The sequence below is a fragment of the Eschrichtius robustus genome, chromosome 6 (assembly GCF_028021215.1).
Source record: "Eschrichtius robustus isolate mEscRob2 chromosome 6, mEscRob2.pri, whole genome shotgun sequence".
NCBI lineage: Eukaryota > Metazoa > Chordata > Mammalia > Artiodactyla > Eschrichtiidae > Eschrichtius > Eschrichtius robustus.
In genome coordinates, this window is record NC_090829.1 from 141,388,850 (window position 1) to 141,410,564 (window position 21,715).

The 21,715-nt window shown below is 43.5% G+C and overlaps 1 protein-coding gene across 1 annotated transcript; it reads right to left on the reverse strand.

Moving 5' to 3' along the window:
• Positions 1 to 978: 978 nt before the first annotated feature.
• Positions 979 to 21,334, reverse strand: HMGN1 (high mobility group nucleosome binding domain 1). The gene is given in 11 exon segments (XM_068545700.1): positions 979 to 1,806; positions 1,808 to 1,843; positions 3,477 to 3,605; positions 6,679 to 6,729; positions 6,812 to 6,841; positions 6,928 to 6,960; positions 7,285 to 7,420; positions 7,652 to 7,724; positions 7,834 to 7,896; positions 20,661 to 20,809; positions 21,195 to 21,334. Coding segments are annotated over 11 exon segments (933 nt in total). The 3' UTR covers positions 979 to 1,713.
• Positions 21,335 to 21,715: the final 381 nt, after the last annotated feature.

A 21,715-nucleotide genomic window follows, 5' to 3' on the forward strand; every position in this document is an offset into this window, starting at 1 on the left:
AGTACCCATACACACAGCAAGAGAAAATGTTTCAGCTCCATTTAAATTTGCATATCCAAAGTCTTAACAAAACTTAGAAACTACGGGCAAATCTACCTGCATCACGGTTTCAGGTCCTCCACCAAGAACTTTCCCACTCCCCAAAAGTTGCCAAAGCCCTCTTTTGGGTGTCATTTCAACCCAAATCAATGTCCTCTGCATTTCTTTCTGTAGTTTCACGTTTCACGATGCCACACCTCACCGCTCCCTGTGAGCTCTGTTCATTCCATGACACTGTTCATTCCAGCAGCACACAGCCCTTGCAGAGTTCTATGATCCCCTGGGACTCGTCTTTAATCTTTGGCCAGGCCACACAGCAACGTAGCATGTAGGACCTTAGCTCCCCAACCAGGGATTGAACCTGCAGCCCCTGCATTGGAAGCTCAGTCTTAACCACTGGACCGCCAGGGAAGTCCCCCCAAGGACTAATTTTTAAAGCATTCTTGCCTCCTACTAATCAAGTCCACAGGCAAAATAACATCAAACATTGAGTTCTAAACTTCATTCCAAGGCCTCTCCCTCTTTAGCGGTGACCTTGGCAAGGTGCCATCTCTGGCTCCACTTCTGCATGTGCCAAATCAGCAGTGTCCAGTACCACCTCTAAAGACTATTTAGATGGCAAAACAGGACAAGGACTTGCATGAAAGCGAATCTCGAAATACACAAATACAAACCTACTAGATCTAGTGCTAGCTTATTCAGTATTTATAAGCTTACTTCATAAGAAGAGTGAATAATTACGTATCTATTTTGCTTCAGAGAACAGGGGACTGATTTCCCATTAAGCCAATTTAGTCACAAAAGCATCTTCAAAGTACACTGTTGAAGTATTATAGAAAAAATGAAGTATTCCACTCTTCCAAAATTTTATTGACTTTGGAAGAAATGTGAAAATTCTTTAAAATGAAATTTAAACCACAACTTAATTCATGTGCTTCAAGAAATTCTTTCATAATTGAGATTTTATTGGTTGTTTTGAGGATCAGTACACAGACATTTCAATTTGTACACAATTCTCAACATACGTACCAAAAACCTAAAAAATCATGTAGTTGTGATTCTTTTCTGAACAGTTATTCCAGTGACTTTCCAGCTTAAAATTTGGGGGCAAATTTTCCTTCGCAGGATATCAAGTACCAATATCTTCAAATATTGATACGCTGTTACATCGTAAGTCCCACTAATTCACAATTTAATATCATATACACTACATACTCAAATTGTCAATCGTTCACAGCACATTAACAGTTACTAGAAGAACTGGACTACCACGACCAAAGTTGTTACAGAATGCACAAAATTGTGCCCAGGAGAGCCAAGATCAAGGGGTGAGTGGTTTGCTTTAGGAAACAATTCTACCAAAAACAACATGGGAAGAGAAGTAATTTAAAGTGTTTAAGACATTAAATGCACACCTGACTCCAAACTGCCATTTAGTATGCTTTGTATTATAGGATATAAAAGCTACCCTCCATCTGTGGAATGTTAAGCTGACACCCAAGACAATCAAAGCCTCCCATATTCAATATCCCACTATCTTCTGGTTGTACCAAAAAATAAACAACCAGCAAATGATTTCACCTCTTAAAAAAAAGCATTTACACTTAAAAAATGGGATGAGGTGGGATTCCTTCCTTTTTAAAAATGTTTCTAGAGCTACTAAAAAACTTGCATTTACAAAATAGTTGATAAAAATATTCCTCTGGATTGTACAAGAAGGGAAACAGGGACCACTGATAGGACCAGGTGTGTGATATTAATCAGACTTGGCTTCTTTCTCTCCTGCTTCATCAGAAGCTGGGCTCTGCAAAATCAAAGGAAAAACAGTGACTGAACGTTTGACTTCTGTGTCAGTGTTATAACGTTAGAGATATTTAGCATTTAACACAGTGTAAGTTTTACTCATTACAACTATTATTAAGTCTTAACAATACATTCAATCCTCATTATTTGTAGATTCTGTATTTATAAATTTACTGACTCACTAAAATTTATTTGTAACCCCAAAATCAATACTTATGTTTCATGTTCCATGGTCATGTATGTGCAGATACAGACCAGCAAAAAAATGAGTCACCTGACACAGACATTCCCAGCTGAGGCCCTTCTGCCTTGTTTCAGCTGTTAACACTGTAAACAGGTGTCTTTTTCACAGTCTATTTAGTGCCACACATTTCACATTTTTTTTGTGCTTTTGGTCAACAATGTTGACTAGACAAGTGTAGTGTCGTCCAGTACTATGTGCTGTGCAAGAAGGTTGTGACGTGCCATATGGAGAAGACACACATTAGACAGCTTCACTGAGGCACGAGTTACAGTGCTGTTTCTGTTGGCCCTGAGTTCAATATTAACTTACCAAAAACATACATTAAACAGACACACATAAAATAGGTTATGGTTTGATCTGTTGATGGAAATGTTGTGATGAGAACATTTTGAGAATTTCCACTATGAGCAACTGTCCAGTATACAGAGCAACCTTACAGAACACAACCATCATGAATAACGAGAATCAACTGTAGTTGATAAAAGGGATCAGAAGGCCTCATTCTCCCCTTATAACTGGATTAGTTAATTTCATCTTACTTTCACATAATATTTGACTTGGGGTTAGATTTAGGAATTTGTGACTGCAAATCGGGGGAGTAAGTAGTTATTACTTTAAAATCTGATCTATAAATATAACAGTCTAAAAATTAATACTCTATTTATATTTTCTGCTTAGCCAATGTTAAAAAAAAAAAAGGCTTGGCTTAAAAAGTTATTTACCACAACCTTGCAACACACTTTTTTTTAAGGTAAAACCTCTTTTTCTCAGAGCTTAAAAGGATGAAGATTAAGGACATCAATCTTTTTAATTGCTTAATCTAAGTTACTACTTAATCCTAGACAAGTGGCTTTTAAGAAAAATAAGCCTTCTTTATTAGAAAGTGGGAAAAATATGACAAACGAAGGGAATCGATTAAAAAAAAATTTAAAGCAATATCCAGAATATAAAAACCAAACAAGATTATTAACAGTTCTACAGATGGCAATTTGGAGGAAAAAAAAAAAAAAAAAAGCCTAGAATATTTGTTTAAAGAAAACCTCTATGTCATGTTAAAGAAAGAAAAATGTGTTATACCATTTAGTAAATTAAATCTTTTTAAAAACTCACACCAGCAATTAAATTAATGAACCCCATATACAATAAAGATCACGAATCTGAGTTTGAAATTCTGAGTACATTACAATTTCTTGTTCACTCACTTAAAAAAACCCATTTACACATGTATTTTCAAATATGATCTAATATCTGTCCATTCACTTGGGAGTTACTGTACAAAACTTTGTTCAATATCATAAAGGATAAAGACTGCCTTATCTGCTACATAAAAATATACAGTTTATTATCCACTCTTCAGAGTCAAAACGAACAACACACAAACACTTCTGACCTCCTCATTTTTAGTTTCTCCATTTTCTGCAGGTAAGTCTTCTTTAGTCTCTTGGTTAGCCACTTCAGCCTGTTTTCCCTTTGCTCCCCTTTTCCCTTTTGTTTGCCCTTTTTTGTCGGAAGATTTATCCTGTGACAGAACAAGAGTATATTTTAAGTATCAACTCTGCACTTACTAACATTTTGACTTGCTAGAGAGATTGCATCCACCACAGTTGCAACGTTAACGAGGTCGCGTGTCACTCCGAGTTACAGGACACACCTTAAGGTCCACCCCCAGTAACCAGGACCACACAGCACACTGAGGAGACCCCTAACAGCACCTGCACACCAAGCGTCATCAGACTTACGACAATTAAACCTAATTAAACCTAAAGCATCAGCTACGACCCTTCTCCACTTTCTCAATTACCCGCTATTCTCTAAAGTTCCACATGAGAGAACAAATGAAGTGAAGAACCGCTGGAGGAATCTCTTCCCCACTGTAACCCTACCCACCCCCAAACTCTTTAAGCAGGAACAATAATCAAATTGTCAAATAACCACTGTCTTGACGAGATGGTTACCCTCACAGTAAGACCATTCACCTGAGAAAAGCACCATGTTGTTAAGGTCAGACTGACTATCCTACTACAGTTCTGCTACAGTTAGTCCCTTGGTATCATATAATGAGTAGCTAAAAGGATCAATTTTGAGTTTATCGTTTTCATTTAGGTGTTTGAAGAACCTGAAAAGCACAGGTGTTAGTATGATGATAAAAGAGATTCAAAGGTTAAGCCGCTTTAAAGTAATATAAAACAGTATTTCTGGACACCATCCATCAACTGGGAAGGAGACACTTAAGTATTTCCTATAAGTTGAGAATGTAGTTAGTTAACAGTCGACTTAGATAAGACCAATAGTAACTGAAACTTCTATAATGGCATTCCATACATGAATGCATGACAACTACTAGTAATTCAGTATCTTTAGAATAAATAATAAATTACCTAAACAAATATATTTGGGACAACACCACTACATACATTGCCACCATGAAGTGTGACAATCGTTTCTGTATTTAAAAACGATTCTTTTATAATCTGATTTCTTTAGATTTCTCATTAATTTAACAACCATTATCACAGTAACATAAAAACATAAAACCTGAAATGTGAAAACAGAATTATGCAATAGCCTGGACTGAAATAATACCATTTTAACTATTAACAGCTGGAAAGTGAGACAAAACAAAATAAATCAACACGTCTGTAGTATGGTAATCAATATATCAAAAGTTTTACCTTCTGTTTAAGGCTTTAAAATGATTCGGTTGTGAAGACAAAGGTATATTATTGAAACTAAAAGGGGAAAAAGGCTCCTCCCCCTCCCCATCATTTTTCCTTTGGGAACACTGAACTGACAGGTTTGTTTCTCAAGGAACACTGACGTGAAAACTTACCTGTTGATTATATCTGACGTCCCAAACCCAACTGGAGGTAAAATTTGAACTGTTTTCATTAAAAAAATATTTTAGGGCAAATCAAAATACAGATGCAGGTAAATAAAGAAAGAAAGAAAAATTTGGGCTTCCCTGGTGGCACAGTGATTAAGAATACGCCTGCCAACGCAGGGGACACGGGTTCGAGACCTGGTCTGGGAAGATCCCACATGCCGTGGAGCAACTAAGCCCGTGTGCCACAACTACTGAGCCTGTGCCCTAGAGCCCGCGAGCCGCAACTACTGAGCCCGCGTGCTGCAACTACTGAAGCTCGCGCTCCTAGAGCCCGTGCTCTGCAACAAGAGAAGCCACCGCAATGAGAAGCCCGCACACTGCAACGAAGAGTAGTCCCCGCTCGCCACAACTAGAGAAAGCCTGCACGCATCAACGAAGACCCACGACTGCCAATAAAAATAAATTTTTTAAAAAATTAATGAAAAATTTAAGAGAAAACAGGCATAGTATTCCAGCCAATCAGTTTATTTAAAAAAGCAAATAATAAAACGTGTAATAATAGTACACTGTTCAAGCAGACCTTTTGCAACAAGAGCCACTATTTTTCCCGCCTACTCTTATTTCTCCTACAGAATTATCCCATTATTTTCTGGTGTAAGAAATTTCAAGTTGACATACTACGCCTACACCTCACTTGAACCCTCTTAAAAAGGATCACAAAACAGAACTTTCTATTGAAAAAACGTTAAGATTTTTACACTCAGCTCTGTACAATGTTTAAAGAAATGGAAGAAATCTTTGATTATGCAGTGTTTACCTTTCACCTACACTCTTAGGAAAGGAGTAATGATGATAAGGATTTTGGGGAGAGAAGACTTCTAATAGCAAACTCTCACTTAAGTTTTGAGTAAACAGAAATTAATCACACCATGAATTTCCCCTGAAGAACAAGGAAGAGCTTTACAGAGGGTGGTTATCAATGCTAGATCCAAACACAAAGTCACAAATAACATGCACACATTTAGCTTTTCCAACTTAAAGTTTTCAAACCTACATGTATATATCCAACAACTACCCAAAGACCGGCAATGTGAATAAAGCAATCATGAATCTATTCTAGAGCAGCAACCGTCATGCTATTTACGATAAAGTAACTTAGTGAACTCCTATACATATAATGGTATATAAAATACTTTTAGAAGACTGTTAATCATGTTTTCAGAGAACACAGCTCTTGATCTACCCCTGGACATAAGTTATGTCCCCCTACCTTGCCTCGAGCACCTTATATGCAAAAACTTACACATTCCCCATCTCCTGGCCTCAGTCCTAGCGTTGCTGATATTGTCAAAAGAGGAAGTACAAGCATGCAACCAACAGAGGACCACTAACCAAAACGTACACAACACAAAGAATGGATTTCCCTGGTAAGCGAAACTTATTCTCCAATAGTTTTAGCCGTCTTAAGTTTCCCAAATTCTGCAGCAGCATTAAGGTGATACATTATGTTCCCGTAAACCGGGAATATCACTACATCTACTGTATTTTACCCAAACCAGAAAAAAACATTGTTTACTGAAGTTACTATAACATAAAATTAAAGTGATAAATAAGGTAACACTACGACTTTTTAGGAGACTAGGACATCAAACTGTAGTTGATTTCGAGATTCTCAAAGTCACGACCTCAGCTGCTGGCAATGCGCGTTAGGTAGCACTGCAGCATTTCGAAGACACTACGATCTCTTAAGGTTGAGTGTGAAACCTACCTTTCCTGCCGCCTTTTTTGGCTTCGTTTCCACTTTTGCAAGAGCTGGTTTCTGAAAGGCAAAGGTAGGACTGAGTTTCTTCCCTGGGTACGATCCCACGGAAAAGAAAGGTCAGAGGGCTCGCTTTACTTACAGCTGACAACCTCGCCGATCTCCTCTTGGGCTATGGGAGAAAAAAAGGAAAATGAGCAAGGAATGCGGGGTGCGGTGCAAACCGAAACCACCCCCGGGAGAGGAGCGCGGTCTTACCTCCTCCTTCGCCGCCCCCTCGGCGGAGCTGACCTGCGGGAGAAAGCAGACGGCGAGTGGACGCAGCCCGCAAACAAAAGTGCCCGCGCGCCCCGCGCCCGCCCGCCCGCGAGAACAATGCCCGGCCGCGTGACGTCAGCGGCTTCCCGCCGCCGCGTTCGAATCTCCCACCCTGCTCCTCGGGCCGCCGAACGTTCCAGAACGGCGCGCCCGGGGCCGCCGCGCGCCCGCCCGCCGCAGGTCCGGGCGCCTCCCGGGCCCAGCGCTGCCGAGAGCGCGGCGGGCCTGGGCCTCGCGGGGCGCCGGGGCCGGTCGGGCGGCGGAGGGGGGCGTGTGCGGGCCGTGGCCGCCGCTCACCTTCCTCTTGGGCATCGTGGCGGCGGGGCGGGCGCGTGCCGGGTGCCTGCGGGCCGCGGCGCGCCGAGAGCCTTCGCGAAGCTGGGCTGCCTGGCCGCTGCCGCTCCTCCCGCCGCTCCTCCCGCCGCCCGAGCTGCTGGGACCCGCGGCGGGGGCGGTGGGAAAACCGGATGGAACCGGATTGGGAAGCCCGCCCCCTCCTCCCCCCGCGTCCCCCAGCCGCGGGCTCCCCCTCCCCGTCGGCCGGGCCGCCCCCCGCCCCCGCCCATTGGCTACAGGGCCCACCGCGCCGCGGCCCGCGCCCCGAATAGGTGAGGCGGGCCGTCACTCGACCACTGCGCCCCGCCCCCGCTCTCGGCGCCCCTACCCGCCCGCCGTCTCGCAGGGCCCCAGACCCAGGCGAGGGGGCGGGGCGGCGGGGCCCCACAGGCAGCTCTCGCCTCACGGTAGTTTGTTTGAAGCTGAGCTGCAAAGTGCGGTCTGCGCGCCGATTGGCGGAGGCCCGCCACGTGGTCGCCGGGTGAGCCCGCCCACCACCCTGCTGGATACCTGAGCGCCCGGAAAGCCCCAGGACAGGGTCTCTCCCCTCTAGAGTCAATTGGGTCGCACACACTGGGAAGGGAGAGACAACAGGTTCAAGTACGAACCAATTTCTCCCACCTCAGTCAGTAAGAAAGGCTATCTAATAGGTCTCCCGTCTCGCTGGCCCGCGGGAAGTGGGTCCTAGTGCGCAGGAGCGGGAAGGGAGTCCGTGGGAAGGAAAGTCGGCGCGGGCACGCGCGGGGCTCCAGTGCGCAGGCGCGGGTCTTTGCGAAGGCCCTGGAATTGCAGCCCGTCTACCATACAAGGTTGCTCGCGGTCGGGCCTTTCTGTAGCTTCTGTTAAGTCATCCGTTCATTGGGGGTCGGGGGTGCAGGCGGTTCGTCTCAGGAGCATAGTGGGCGTCTGAGTCCCAGCCCCCACCACCCCTAGGACGCGGACCCACTCTCGGACCCCCTGGCCGGCTGATCCACTCCTGCGCAGAAGTGAAACAGGAAGCACGCCCATCCGGCTCCTGCCTGTTTTTTAACCACGTGGCTCACCTAAACACCTTTCTGAGGTGGAAAGAGCTTCAGGCTGGGGGTCTGAGCTGGGAACCCCGGAACCTGTGAGGTCACATGTTACCCAGTTTCTTTAATGAATAAGAAAATTATGTTTAGAAGGACCGATTCAGTTGGGTTAATGCAGAAAAAGTTTTTAATCGGAAAATTGTCAGCTGGAATTCATGGAGAAGAAGAAACACTGGAGTACTTTGAGTCCGAAAATTTGGAAACAGACTGAATGACCACCATTTGAAAGGCCCGGAGAAACTATGACACCTTCCCCTTCACGTAGTAGATTAATGAGCTACGTATTCTAGTGATTCGAAAAAGAATGAGGCCTCTCTTCACGGAAGAAGTGAATTTTGAAAACGACTAGTCAGACTCTGACTCCTGATCAGTAACTCTAGTGCCTTCCCTTCTCATTCAAGAAATTCTTGGACTTCCCTAGTGGTCCAGTGGTTAAGACTCTACGCTTCCACTGCAGGGGTCGCGGGTTCCTGGTGGTGGGTGGGGGGGTCTACGCCGCCAAAAAAATGAAAATAAAATCTCAAGTCCTTAAAGTGGCTTATATACTTATATACTCCTCTGCCATCTGGCCCACTTCAAACGGTTTTCACCGCTGCTACCCTCGGTTCACCTTTCCAGCCTCAAGTAGGCGGGGCAGTCCTGCTTCAGGACTTGTCACCTGCTGCTGCCTCTGCCTGGAATGCTTCATGCACTGCGTCAGACCAGAGCTGCTCTATTCCTCATCCCCTTTGGATCTTTGCACAGATGTCACCGTCTCATTGAGGCCTTTCTTGACCTTTCAGTTCAGGATTGCAACTCCCCATCTCCAGTTATCGGCACAGCATCTATTGAGACTAAATAGCTATATTGAGTATAAAGTTATACGTTCATTGTATATTTCAGGAAGATGCACAAGGACGTGGTGCCAGTGGTTGCCTTTGGGAAGAACAATTGGGGGGAGTAGGGTAAGATGGAAATTTATCCTTTTCTCTCTTTTTTTTTTGATGAGAACACTAATTTTTTTCTTTTCTTCTTCTTGAGATGCATTCTGGCAATCCTATCCCTCTCTAATATAATCTCCCCTTTTTCTGTTTCTTCCTTTCACATCACCTTGCATATTTCCTTTATGGCTCTGATCACATTCTGTAATTGCTTTATGTGTTTAGTTATTTGTTGCCTGTCTCCCTCACAGGAGTATGAGTTCCATGATGGTAGGAACCCTGTTAATCTTGACACCACTTCGTTCCCAGAAACTATTACATGTTTGTTGAATTAGTAATTTTTTTAAATTGAAGTATAGTTGATTTACAGTGTTGTGTTAGTTTCAGGTGTACAGCACAGTGATTCAGTTATACATGTGCATATATTCTTTTTCAGATGCTTTTCCCTTATAGGTTATTTTTCTTTATTTTTCCCCTCTCCTATTTGCATTAAAAAATAACAGCATCAGAGAGTCCAAGTTTGTGGCACAAACATGTAGTGAGCACCTGCCCTGTGCCAGTCATTGTGATAGGCCCTGGGGTAGAGAGACTGAAGGCAGGACACTATTCCCAAGGACTTGGGGTGATAGTTTAGTGGAGAGAATAAAGTACACAAATTGGCCTGGCCTAGTAAGGGAAAGGGGAAGCCAGAGGAAGAGGGACAGCACATCTCAAGGCGTGCAGACTTAACGGAACGTGACGGCCGTCCAGAGCCCTCAGAATGGCACGGATGGGCACATCGACGGTGGAAAGTGAAGATTAAAGAAAAGAGGCAGAAAAAAGAAGGGCAGCCTGCAGAAAGCATTTGATGCCAGGCTAAGGGGTTTGGCCATTATGCAAGGATTGGGAGACATTGCAAGGTTTGGGTTTGTTTGTTTTGTTTTTTGTTTTGTTTTTTTGCTGTGCGGTTTGCGGGATCTTAGTCCCCTGACCAGGGACTGAACCCGGGCCCTCAGCAGTGAGAGTTCGGAGTCCTAACCGCTGGACCGCCAGGGAATCCCGTACGGTCTTAATCAAGAGATGATGTGCTGAGATCTCAACCTCATGAAGATCTTTCTTCCATGAGAACTGAAGATGCGCTAGGCCAGAGGTGAGAGACTCGTGGCCTACAGATGTTTGCTTTGGTTGGGATTTTTTTTAAAGTTGCCAAAACAAGCACGTGGAGCAACCGGGAACACAGTAGGAAAACTGTTAGTATCTTTTAAAAGCAAAACAGATACTCCATGACTCAGTAATGCCACTCCTAGAAACATACCCAACAAAAATGCTTACGTCTGTTCACAAGAAGACATGAAATAGAATATTCATATCTGAACTATTTTATAGGCCCAAACTGGCAGCAACTTAAATACCCACCAACAGGAGAATGGATGAATACATGGAGAAGTATGAACAATAAGAAAGAGCTGTCTGCAACTCCACACGAGAGGTGGATGAATCTTGCAAGAGCAGTGTTGAGAGAAAGATGCCAGACCACAGTACTTGTGGTCGTGTTCGTACACTGTACTAAGGCAGGCACAACGAATCTAGTCTGTCTGAAGTCAGGATAGTAGCGGGGGTAGGTGGGGGGCTAGTGACCGGAACAGAGCAGCGGAGGGCTTTAGGGAGCTGGCCATCTTCCATTTCTTGATCTGGATGTTACTTGTACTGTTGTGTTCGCCTTGTGAATATTCATCGAGCTGTGCGCTTATGTATACATTTCTGGCTAGATATCAGCAGTAAAGTTTTAAAGACTTTTTTGGCAACATGTCAAAATCAGATGATTTCGCATCCAAATTGAGCTCTTCAGCTTCTCCTGGCCTCCCTCGTGTGTGCATTCCACAGGCTGCACTTGACTTTCTAACTTGCAAGGAGGCTTCCTTTCTCCAGAGTGCCAGGGTCCCATCGCTGCTGATTTTTCTCACCTGTGTCTTCTGCCGAGCCTCCAGAGGCTTTTTAGTTTGAGATGCCTGTGTGTGAGCATGCGTGATTATACATGCCACCTTTTATATTTCTGTTTATTTTTGGAAGAAATATTTATGTGGCTCAAAATTCCAAAAGTGCAAAATGATTGCCGGTGAAGTCTCCATTCCACTTCTGTCCCCCCCAGATGTCTGGTTCTCTCAAGGAGGAGCCAATGTTGCTGCTTCTTGTGGATCCTTCCAGACATATTTTATGCACATACAAGCAAATACGTGTGTATATATATTTTTTTCTTCCTTTTTCTCATTTTTCACACTTTGACAACTTGCATTTTTCACCTAATGGCGTTTGTTTCCTATGAGTACTATTCCTCCTCCTTTTTATTGCTGCACTGTAGTCCACTGTGTAGATGTGCCAAACATTTTAAAACCCATTCTCTATTGACTGGACTTTTCAAATTGCACCCAGTCTTTCGTTCCCACAAAGGATGCTGCAATGAATAACCACGTATGTACACGTCACATGGCACATTGTATAAAACAACAGAATGTTCTTGCAAGCCCTGACTTAAATTATTTCTGTTATAAAGTTCACTTACGTCTTTGAAAACTTAAGATAAGGTTGGAATGTTTAATACTTAGAGGTTTTAAACAACTATAAATCTAAAACTAACTTTTGAACCCCAAAATCTCTACAAAACCAATAAAATTTAAACCAACAGCATTAACATGAAGAATGAGTTTTGCTAAAAGCAAACTGCTGCATGCCTATGGTGTTTGGCCCATATGATCTCTGTGGTGATTGTTCTGGCACCTTATGTGTACAATTGACAAGCTTTCATTCAGCCCTTTGTGGTGTGACTTAGGTTTCATGTGATATAGATAACACTTTTTTTTTTTTTAATTATTAGCACCTTTAATTATTATTTATTTATTTATTTATTTATTTTTGGCTGTGTTGGGTCTTCGTTTCTGTGCGAGGGCTTTCTCTAGTTGCGGCGAGCGGGGGCCACTCTTCATCGCGGTGCGCGGGCCTCTCACTATCGCGGCCTCTCTTGTTGCGGAGCACAGGCTCCAGACGCGCAGGCTCGGTAGTTGTGACTCACGGGCCTAGTTGCTCCGCGGCATGTGGGATCTTCCCAGACCAGGGCTCGAACCCGTGTCCCGTGCATTGGCAGGCAGATTCTCAACCACTGTGCCGCCAGGGAAGCCTAGATAACACTATTCATGAATTAAAATCATCTATAATTTTATAGATGCCTTTATAATTACCTGTAAAACTGTAGAAAGCTGGTCCCACTTGGGGCCAAACCTAAACACGCACCCAACACAGGCAAAAGATAGGCAATGCTTGGTCAAAAGTAGCAATCTATGCTGGGTGATGCTGAATGTCGATGATCACCTGAACACACAAAATTTTAAAAAATCCCCAAGAACCTTCAGGACCTTTGTATACATTCACAGAAGTATGCTTACCACCACTCCACCCCGGGGTCCACGTGTCCCACTTTGGAAAATCACACATTAATTCAGGCTGGTCAATGAAGAGGTGCTTGCAGGAATTTTAGTTTATTTTATTCATTTATTTATTTTGGCTGCGCCGCACAGCATACAGGATCTTAGTTCCCTAACCAGGAATGAACCTGTGCCTGCTGCAGTGGAAGCGTGGAGTCTTAACCACTGGACCACCAGGGAAGTCTCTTTTTTTTTTTTTTTTTCCCAAGGGATTTTAGAGAAAAGAATTACAAGCATAATGTAGGGCAGAATTGGTGGTGATAGACAAAGTTAAACAGTTTGCCTACCCCGTGCCAGGTGCTGTCCTAGACCTAGGGATATAGTGGTGAACACAAGAGTCAAGCTGCCTGTCCTCATGGGGCTTCCATTCTAGTGGGAGTACATATAAAAAAGGTAACGAGATTCTTTCACAGGGTGACAGTGCCTTGAAGGAAGAAAACTGTCACAATATAGAATGTGCTGGAGGCACGCCGAATGGGGCTAGTAGATGGGATAGTCAGGAGGGGTCTCTGGGGAGAGAAGTGAAGGGTAAGATGACCTGGCCTCGGGGGGGATCTGAGGGAGAAGCCTCTGGACAGAGGAGACAGCTCCTACAAAGGTCCTGAGGTACGATTGACCTTGGCGTGTTGGAAGGAGGGAAACGTGTTGTAGTTAGAGAAGAAAGCAGTGGCCAGGATGTGAGAGCAGTGGCGGAGCTATGAAGGGGACTTATGTCACTGATCTGGACTCCAAGTAGAGGTCAGGCTGAGAGGCTGGGATGTGAAGTCCGGTTGCTGGGAGGAGGCATGGGAGACCAGAGGAGACGTTTTAATGTTGTCTAGGCAACGAATGACCAGGATGTTGGCTGTGGGGATGGAGATCGGTGGAGGGAGGGATTTGGGATGTGTTTTGGTGGAGGTAGCTGACGGGATTCTTCAGTGGATTGGGTGGGAGGGAGAGGAGAGAGAGTTTTGGCTAGGAGTAGTAGAAACCGAAATCAACATAAACAATAAGAAGATGGATTATCTCCCATGACAGAGTGTTCCAGACTGGGGGATTCAGCGGCTGACTGTATTATCACAGTCTCAGGTTCTTCTCTGCCTTTTGCTGTGCTTCTGACTGCTATAGACTCCTCCTTGTGAGTTGGCTTCATCCTCAGTCTGGAAGTGCAATTCCAGATGTCACATCCAGATTTACAGCATCCAGGCAAAGCGTGTCTCTTTTCCCAGAAGCCCTCACTCGATTGCCTTTACTTACTGGTCAGAACGGGGTCACATGCAAGGGGGGATGGGATTCTCTTAGAGCAAATCAAGTCCACCCCTGGAGTCGGGGGTAGGGCCAGAAGTAGAGGGCGTGGATGCCTGAACAAAATAAGGGCCCCGTGGGGAAGGACAAAGAGGGGGATGGGCTGATCATCATCTGCGTCCAGTAGGCTGTGTGGATGGGGAGCCACTCACCAGGTTGGGGACACAGGGGGCTTGAGGGGAAGCAGTGGGTTTGGTGTTGACGCATTGAGTTTGAAGTGCTTAGGGAACGTCCAGTGTTCAGCAGGCAGTTGGATCTACAGGTCTGGAGCTTTGGGGAAGGACACAGCTGAAAGAAGTGATGTGCTGTGAGGGCTGAGAGCACAGGGATGTGGATAGTCGAATAGGGATTGGAGAGTGTCTACCACACTGACAACTAAGGATGTCACCAACTGTCCTGATGGAGCAGTTTTAGTGAGTGGTAGAGAGGGAACCAGACTTAAAGAGAGTAGAAAGGAAGGGCAGAAGTGGGAAGAGTTCCAGACCCTATTGCACTGTGCTGAATTGTACTGTATCCCAAGAAGCCCAGTGTCTGGGCCAGTTTGTCCATGTGGTGAAGACGGGAGATAAACTAGGGCAGGCGTGAGCCTGTGAGCAAAAGGTGCGAAGGGAGATGATGGTCAGAGCACTTGAATGCCTATTGTTCACTACTCTGCTGGATATCCCAGTTGCTGCAGAACGATGAGACGCAAAGTATGCAGATGAAAGCAAAGATGCAGGCCCTGATACAGGAGCTCTCAAGGACCACTATGCTCAATGAGTTGGCCACAAATGCCCCAACACAAACAAAGAGCCCAAAGATGACCAATAGGCATAGAACTTACCATGCAGTGTATTTTTCTAGCCTGCTTGCAAACGTTATGGATACATGACTATATGAATACTTGTTATTAGATAAGATCACTGGAATTATGGTTATAAGCTTTCCCTTCCAGCAGTCCATAGTATCGATTGTTATTTTAGAAAGAACACTAAGAAAACAATTGGAAACTGGAAAATGGTCACAGTATTCTTTCCTGCTCCCTAGCTGAGTTTGGCTTTCCAAATATGAAAAGGAAATGTCTTAATCTGTTTGGGCTGCTATAACAAAAATGCCAGAGACTGGATGGCTTATAAACGACAGAACTATATTTCTCACCATTCTGGAGGCTAGAAAGTTCAAGATCAACGTGCTGGCAGATTCACTGTCTGGTGAGAACCCACTTCCTGGTTCACAGACTGCTGTCTTGAGCTGTGTCCTCAAGTGGCGGGAGGGGGAAGGCAGCTCTCTGGGGTCTCTTTTATAAGGGCACTAATCCTATTCATGAAGGCTCCACACCCATTACCTGATCACCCCCAAGGCCCCACCTCCTGACACCGTCACATTAAGGATTAGGTTTCAACTTTTGAGTTTTGGAGGAACACAAATATTCTGTCCATAGCAGGAACACTCCCTGCGTCTCTTCCAGATTGCTCAGCTTCTGTGGCTTCAGAAAAGAGTCACCCCTTCAAATGGGCAGCCACTTTGTAATATTTGGGGCTTGAGCAGAAAGAGTCTACTCCATCAGTAAGGGGCACTTGTTCTACCCAAGTCTTGAAATCACATGAAAGTGTTCAAGGTTTCCCTGGCTTGTGTGAACTCTAAAAACAGAGGCAAAACAATAGTAATAAATTAATTAAATGAAATAAACGCAGAGGCAATGGTACAGATGTGTTCGGCTGACACGGTTTGAGGGTTGCCCCATTCATAAACCTACAGGAGGAAGCCGTCTCAAAGTTGCTGAGATGTTGCCCCACACCTGTGGTTTGGAGTGTTGGCTAGAACAACAATTAAGAGCAGGAAAAAAATGTTTTCTTAATTCTACTTTTACGTTTTTCAGATAATAATAATAATAAAAAAGATTTCGTTCTGAATCCTCTCTTAGATGGTAACGGATGCATTGTAATTGATGAACTCCCTTTGCTGTAACTTTCATGAAGGGAAAAACGGGAAGAGAGGGATCAGAATGTGACATTCCATTACACTTAAATGATACACAATGTGATTCCCATCTGAATGACCTCTCATTTTCCTTTCCATCCAGAGAACAATTAGCAAAAATAGATGAGTCTTGGATATCTTTTCCTGCTTTTCGAGCCCCAGTGTAATCCAGTTTAATTCTCTGGCTTATAGTCTTTACTTCACATCATTTGGCATCATTCTCCTGTCGCTTGTATTGATCATATTTGCACGTCGTACAACGCTCTTTGCTCCTTTCAGTGATACTAGGCTATGTAATCAGCTCAGCCTACCACGTTGTGTATGAAATACCATAAATTTAGGTTCGATCTAAAAAGAGCTTTCCTATTGCCAAAAATTACCTGTCCTGTTAGCTGGACCAGCAAAGTTATTCTTTTTTTTTTTTTTTTTTTTTTTCTTTTTTTAAATTTACTTATTTATTTTTGGCTGTGTTGGGTCTTTGTTGCTGCGCGTGGGCTTTCTCTAGTTGTGGAGAGCGGGGGCTACTCTTCATAACGGTGCCTGGGCTTCTCATTGCAGTGGCTTCTTTTGTTGCAGAGCACGGGCTCTAGGTGCGCGGGCTTCAGTAATTGTGGCTCACGGGCTCTAGAGCACAGGCTCGGTAGTTGTGGCGCACGGGCTTAACTGCTCCGCGGCATGTGGGATCTTCCCGGACCAGGGACTGAACACGTGTCCCCTGCACTGGCAGGCGGATTCTTAACCACTGCGCCACCAGGGAAGTCCCCAGCAAAGTTATTCTTGCCAGTAACAGCCCTAAGTGGGATGAGTGATCTCAGACTTGTAGATTCACTGAATCTACTACTTGTGTGCTTGTCTTGTATACAAGACGTGGTGAAACTTGATGTGGAACCTTCCACCTCTCTCATCTCTGAGCCAACCTAAGGGAAAAGAGAATTGCCTCTTCCGGTGTAGTGCTAGTGAGTTCACGGTTGGTGGGAGGGCGGGGGTGGTGCAGGGGATCAGAAGGCTGTATTTTTCTCTTTTTCTTTTGGAAATTTCTAACAGAGACCCATTCATCAATCTAGTGTGTTTTTCCAGGGGTGTGAGATGAAGAGTGAAGTACATGAAGTCCTTCATTAGTTCTTACATGCTCAAGCCGCACACTAGATCAGGCCCCTTTCTATTTAATAGCATCCTGTACTACATTTTTAAAGTTGAAGTATAGGTGATTTACAAGGTTGTGTTAGTTTCAGGTGTACAGCAAGGTGACTCACTTATATATATATATATATATATATATATATATATATATATATATATATACCTCCTTTTCCCTTATAGGTTGTTACAAAATATTGCGTACGGTTCCCTGTGCTATACAGTAGGTCCTGTTAGTTATCTATTTTATATATAGCAGTGTGTAAATGTTAATCCCAAACTCCTAATTTATCCCTCCCTCCTCATACTACGTTAAAAAAAATTATTTATTTATTTGGTTGCACAGGGTCTTAGTTGTGACAGGCGGGCTCCTTAGTTGTGGCTGGTGGGCCCCTTAGTTGCAGCACGTGGGTTCCTTAGTTTGTGGCATGTGAACTCTTAGTTTCGGCATGCGTGTGGGATCTAGTTCCCTGACCAGGGATCGAACCAGGGCCCCCTTCGTTGGGAGCACAGAGTCTTATCCACTGCGCCACCGGGGAAGCCCCCTCCTCGTACTACATTTTTGAAAAAAAATTTTAAATGGTGCACATAACATTATTATTTCATCCATAACCCTATTATATTTTATTTTATTTCTTTTAAAGGACCACTCTGACTGCTCTGGGTCTTAGGGGCTCAAGGGCAGAAGCAGGGAGACCAGTTTAGAGGTCTTTTATTTATTTATTTTTATTTTTTATTTTTTTGGCCGTGCCATGCGCGGCTTGGGGGATCCTAGTTCCCCAACCGGGGATAGAACCTGCTCCCTCGGCAGGGAAAGCACAGAGTCCTAACCACTGGACCGCCAGGGAATTCCCACCCTCTTTTATTTTATGGTCTTTACTAACAATCTAGTGGGCACCCATAAACCTGTCATCCAACCTTGGAACTAGGACAGAGGCAGTTGCTTAGATAAATCTGTGTGTCCCTTCTAAAAACTTTGTATGCTGGCAATTATTGACAGTACTTAACAGTTATTTGTTTAGTTAAGCCCCAGGAGAACAAGGACTGAGGACATTTGGTTCATCAACATATTATACCCTGCAGGGCTTCCCTGGTGGCGCAGTGGTTAAGAATCCGCCTGCCAAGGCAGGGGACACGGGTTCGAGCCCTGGTCCGCGAAGATCCCACATGCCGCGGAGCAACTAAGCCGGTGCACCACAACTACTGAGCCTGCGCTCTAGGGCCCAAGCTCCACAACAAGAGGGGCCATCGCAATGAGAAGCCCGCGTGCTGCAACGAAGAGTAGCCCCCGCTCGCCACAACTAGAGAAAGCCTGCGTGCAGCAACGAAGACCCATCGCAGCCAAAGATAAAAAAATAAATAAATATTCTATTAAAAAAATATTATATCCTGCAGTTAGTAAAGTGTCTGACACACAGAAGCCTTTAATTCCTTTAAATTAAAAAATTTTTTAATCTTTAAAAGTTGAAAAATAATTTAAATTGTGGTAAAAACCCACTGCATAAAACTCACCTGCCTTAAGTTTAAAATTCAATAATTCTTAATAAATCGACACAGTTGTGCAATCATCACCACAACCAGTTTTAGAACATGTAAATCACCTGGAAAAAAATCCCTGCTGTCCTTTCTCAGCCAGTCTTGATCACATCCTCAGCCCCAGGCAGATTTCTGTTACTATAGTTTAAAATCTACTCCTCAAAAGACACCTCTAAAAGAATGAAACGATAAGCCACAGACCGAGAAAATATTTGTGAAGGATATACCAGATAGAGGACTTGTGTCCAGAATGAACTCAAAACTCTATACTAAGAAAATAAACAACTCAGTAAAAAAGGGGGCAAAAGATTTGAACAGATACTTCATCAAGGAAGATATGAGAATGACAAATAGGCATGTGAAAACCTGCTCGATATCAGTAGTCGCTAGGGAAATGCAAATATAGCAAAAAACTATAGTGAGATACTACTACACACCTATTAGAATGACTAAGATTTAAAAGACTGACCATGCGAGTATTGGCGAGAATGTAGAGGAACTGGACTCGAATTCTTCCAAAATGTTAATGTAATAAAAGACAAAGCAAGGCTATGGAAATGGTCCAGATTAAAGGAGGCCAAAGAGACATGTTAATTAAATGCAATGCCTGGCCCTGGGCTAGATCTTGTAATGGAGGGAAAATGTTACAAAGGACATTATTCAGTGGACTGACAAAACTGGAATGAACACAAATGGCAGATTAAAGTATTGTATCAATGTCAACTTCACTGAAGTTGATGAATGTACTGTGATTATATAAGGTAATATTCTTAGTGATATTTTGAAAGAGATAAAGCAAATGGGCTAAAATGTTAACGTTAAAGTAGGTGAATATAAAAAAAGGGTATTGGGTGTTCTTGATACCATTTATATTTTTTGTAATTTTTCTCAGTTTGAAATTATTTTAGAATAATTTTTTAAAAAGAAAAAGCTCATGACAGTTTTATTTAGGGATAAATTTCTGGACATAGTAAAAGCCTGTGAAAATTTGAGGTCTAAATGAAATTTATTGCACTAATAACAATAAGAAGATTAATTTTTAACCTGTTGAATTTTGCATATTCAGAAGGGCCTAGCATAACAAAGAGACAAAAATAAAAACATTTTAAAGGTTATTTGGCTGTAGCAATATTTTTCTTAAATTGAGGTGAAATCCACATGACATGAATTAACCATTTTAAAGCATACAGTCCAGTGGCATTTAGTACATTCACAATGTTGTTCGACCACCATCTATCAAAAACCTCGCTGCTTTTAAAGATACTTAACATTTGCATTTTAAAATTTTGCAGAAATGCTTTTTTAAAACTTGTTAAACAAGTTTAACAAGTTTAAAAAACAACAAAATAGCTTGAATTACAATCTGTGATATTTTCCACTCTGATTACTTCCTCACACACCTACACACCACACACACACACAAGAATGCTCAAATATTCAACTACGCTAAAATGCAGTTTTCCAAGAGATCCTAATACTTCATTCATTGTTAGCTATCCTGGACCTAAAACTGGCTGCCAACATATAGACATGTCCAATCCTCTGACAGCCACTGAGCAATATGCTGGCTATAAAATTTGTGCAAGTGAGGTATCTGCCTTCACTTAGTTTGTGACAGCCAGTTACTGAAATAAACACCGCAGATTTTACCTAAGTTACTCTGAATATTGTTGTACCCCTAGTTCCCGGTGGAAAGATCGTCAGTCTGTTCTTTGATTCAACCTGGTATGTGATCATCATCATCATTTTCATTTAGTAAAACCAAGAGGGCAAAGCTAAGAAGAGGTAAATTCAGTTCCCGCTAAATTGTTTCTTCTCTTTGTCCGCTCTGTTTTCCCTGTTTTGGGAATAGTTGAGGCAATCTCATTTTCACTTTGCATTTCAGTGTTGCCTTCTGGGTGTGCCTGTCTTGAGAAGACTCTGCCTCAGGTGGGCCACCCTCAGTCACTGGCCCTAAATCGCTCAGTTCTGGGCACGTCTCTGGTCCCTGCTGACACTCCTCTGAGTCTCTGACGGAGAGTTGGTCTCTATTAGAGTACTCATTTCTCCAATCTCAGTCGTGATTGGTTTAAAATCAACATAAAAGTCACTGATATAGGGCTTGCTAAACACATTCTCTGAAGTCCTACGAAGAGGAATTGTTGTATTATGTCAGAGGTTCCAAGATCTGTTTGTTCTGAACAAGAAATGGTTTGATGAAAACCCCCAATGGTGTTAGTATTTTCTGCGGGTCTTGCTCTGGACTGAAATCCATTTGTGACATTATCACAATCTTTATTTTCTATGGGACGGATACTTTTTTTTTTTTTCTTTTTAACCTGACGGCCTAGTGTGGTACTCGGATGGTGTTGGCAGCCTTTAACCGTTAGTGCTCTTCTTAAGAGCTGCCTAAATGGAGCAATAGGAGAGAGCTGAGTTGTTCACACTGGCCAGGTACTGCTGGTCCTCTCCTACCACTCTTGTACAGTCAAGGACATTCTCCAGCGTTTTTTGTCAAATTCTCGTCTCACCAGGAATTGGTGATCCTCCTCCTGGGGGGATGTGGTACTGGGATGGGGTGTGGTACGGGTGGGGAGCAGGCGATGCTCTCCTCTTCCGCCTGAAAAGCAGAGACTGGGGGCCGGGAGATGGAGGCCGGAGGATCTGCCATCACTTTTCACGAGGTGGTTTCTACTTCCAATCCTTCCAAACCTTTAGTGGGTAGTAGAGCTAGTAGCCAGGCTGCCTTGGATGGTCCAGCTGGAGGGGAAGGCTATGGAGGAGAAGCAGGCTCCAAGCCTGTCTTTTGTTTTGGTCAGTTCAGCATCACCTACCGGCCAAGAAACCTCTCCATGGAAATAATTCCCTCTACCGCTATCGAATAGTTTCGCTTCACATGTTTTCTTTAATCAGAAATTTGTAGAACCACAGCTCCTCGATTCATTCTGACTGGGAGTTAGTTCTCAGACTCCAACCAGGGCAGAAGAGGCAGCTAATCATCTTTTGCTTTACCTACTACACATAACTGTGAGTTGGGATTCTTTTGCTGTAA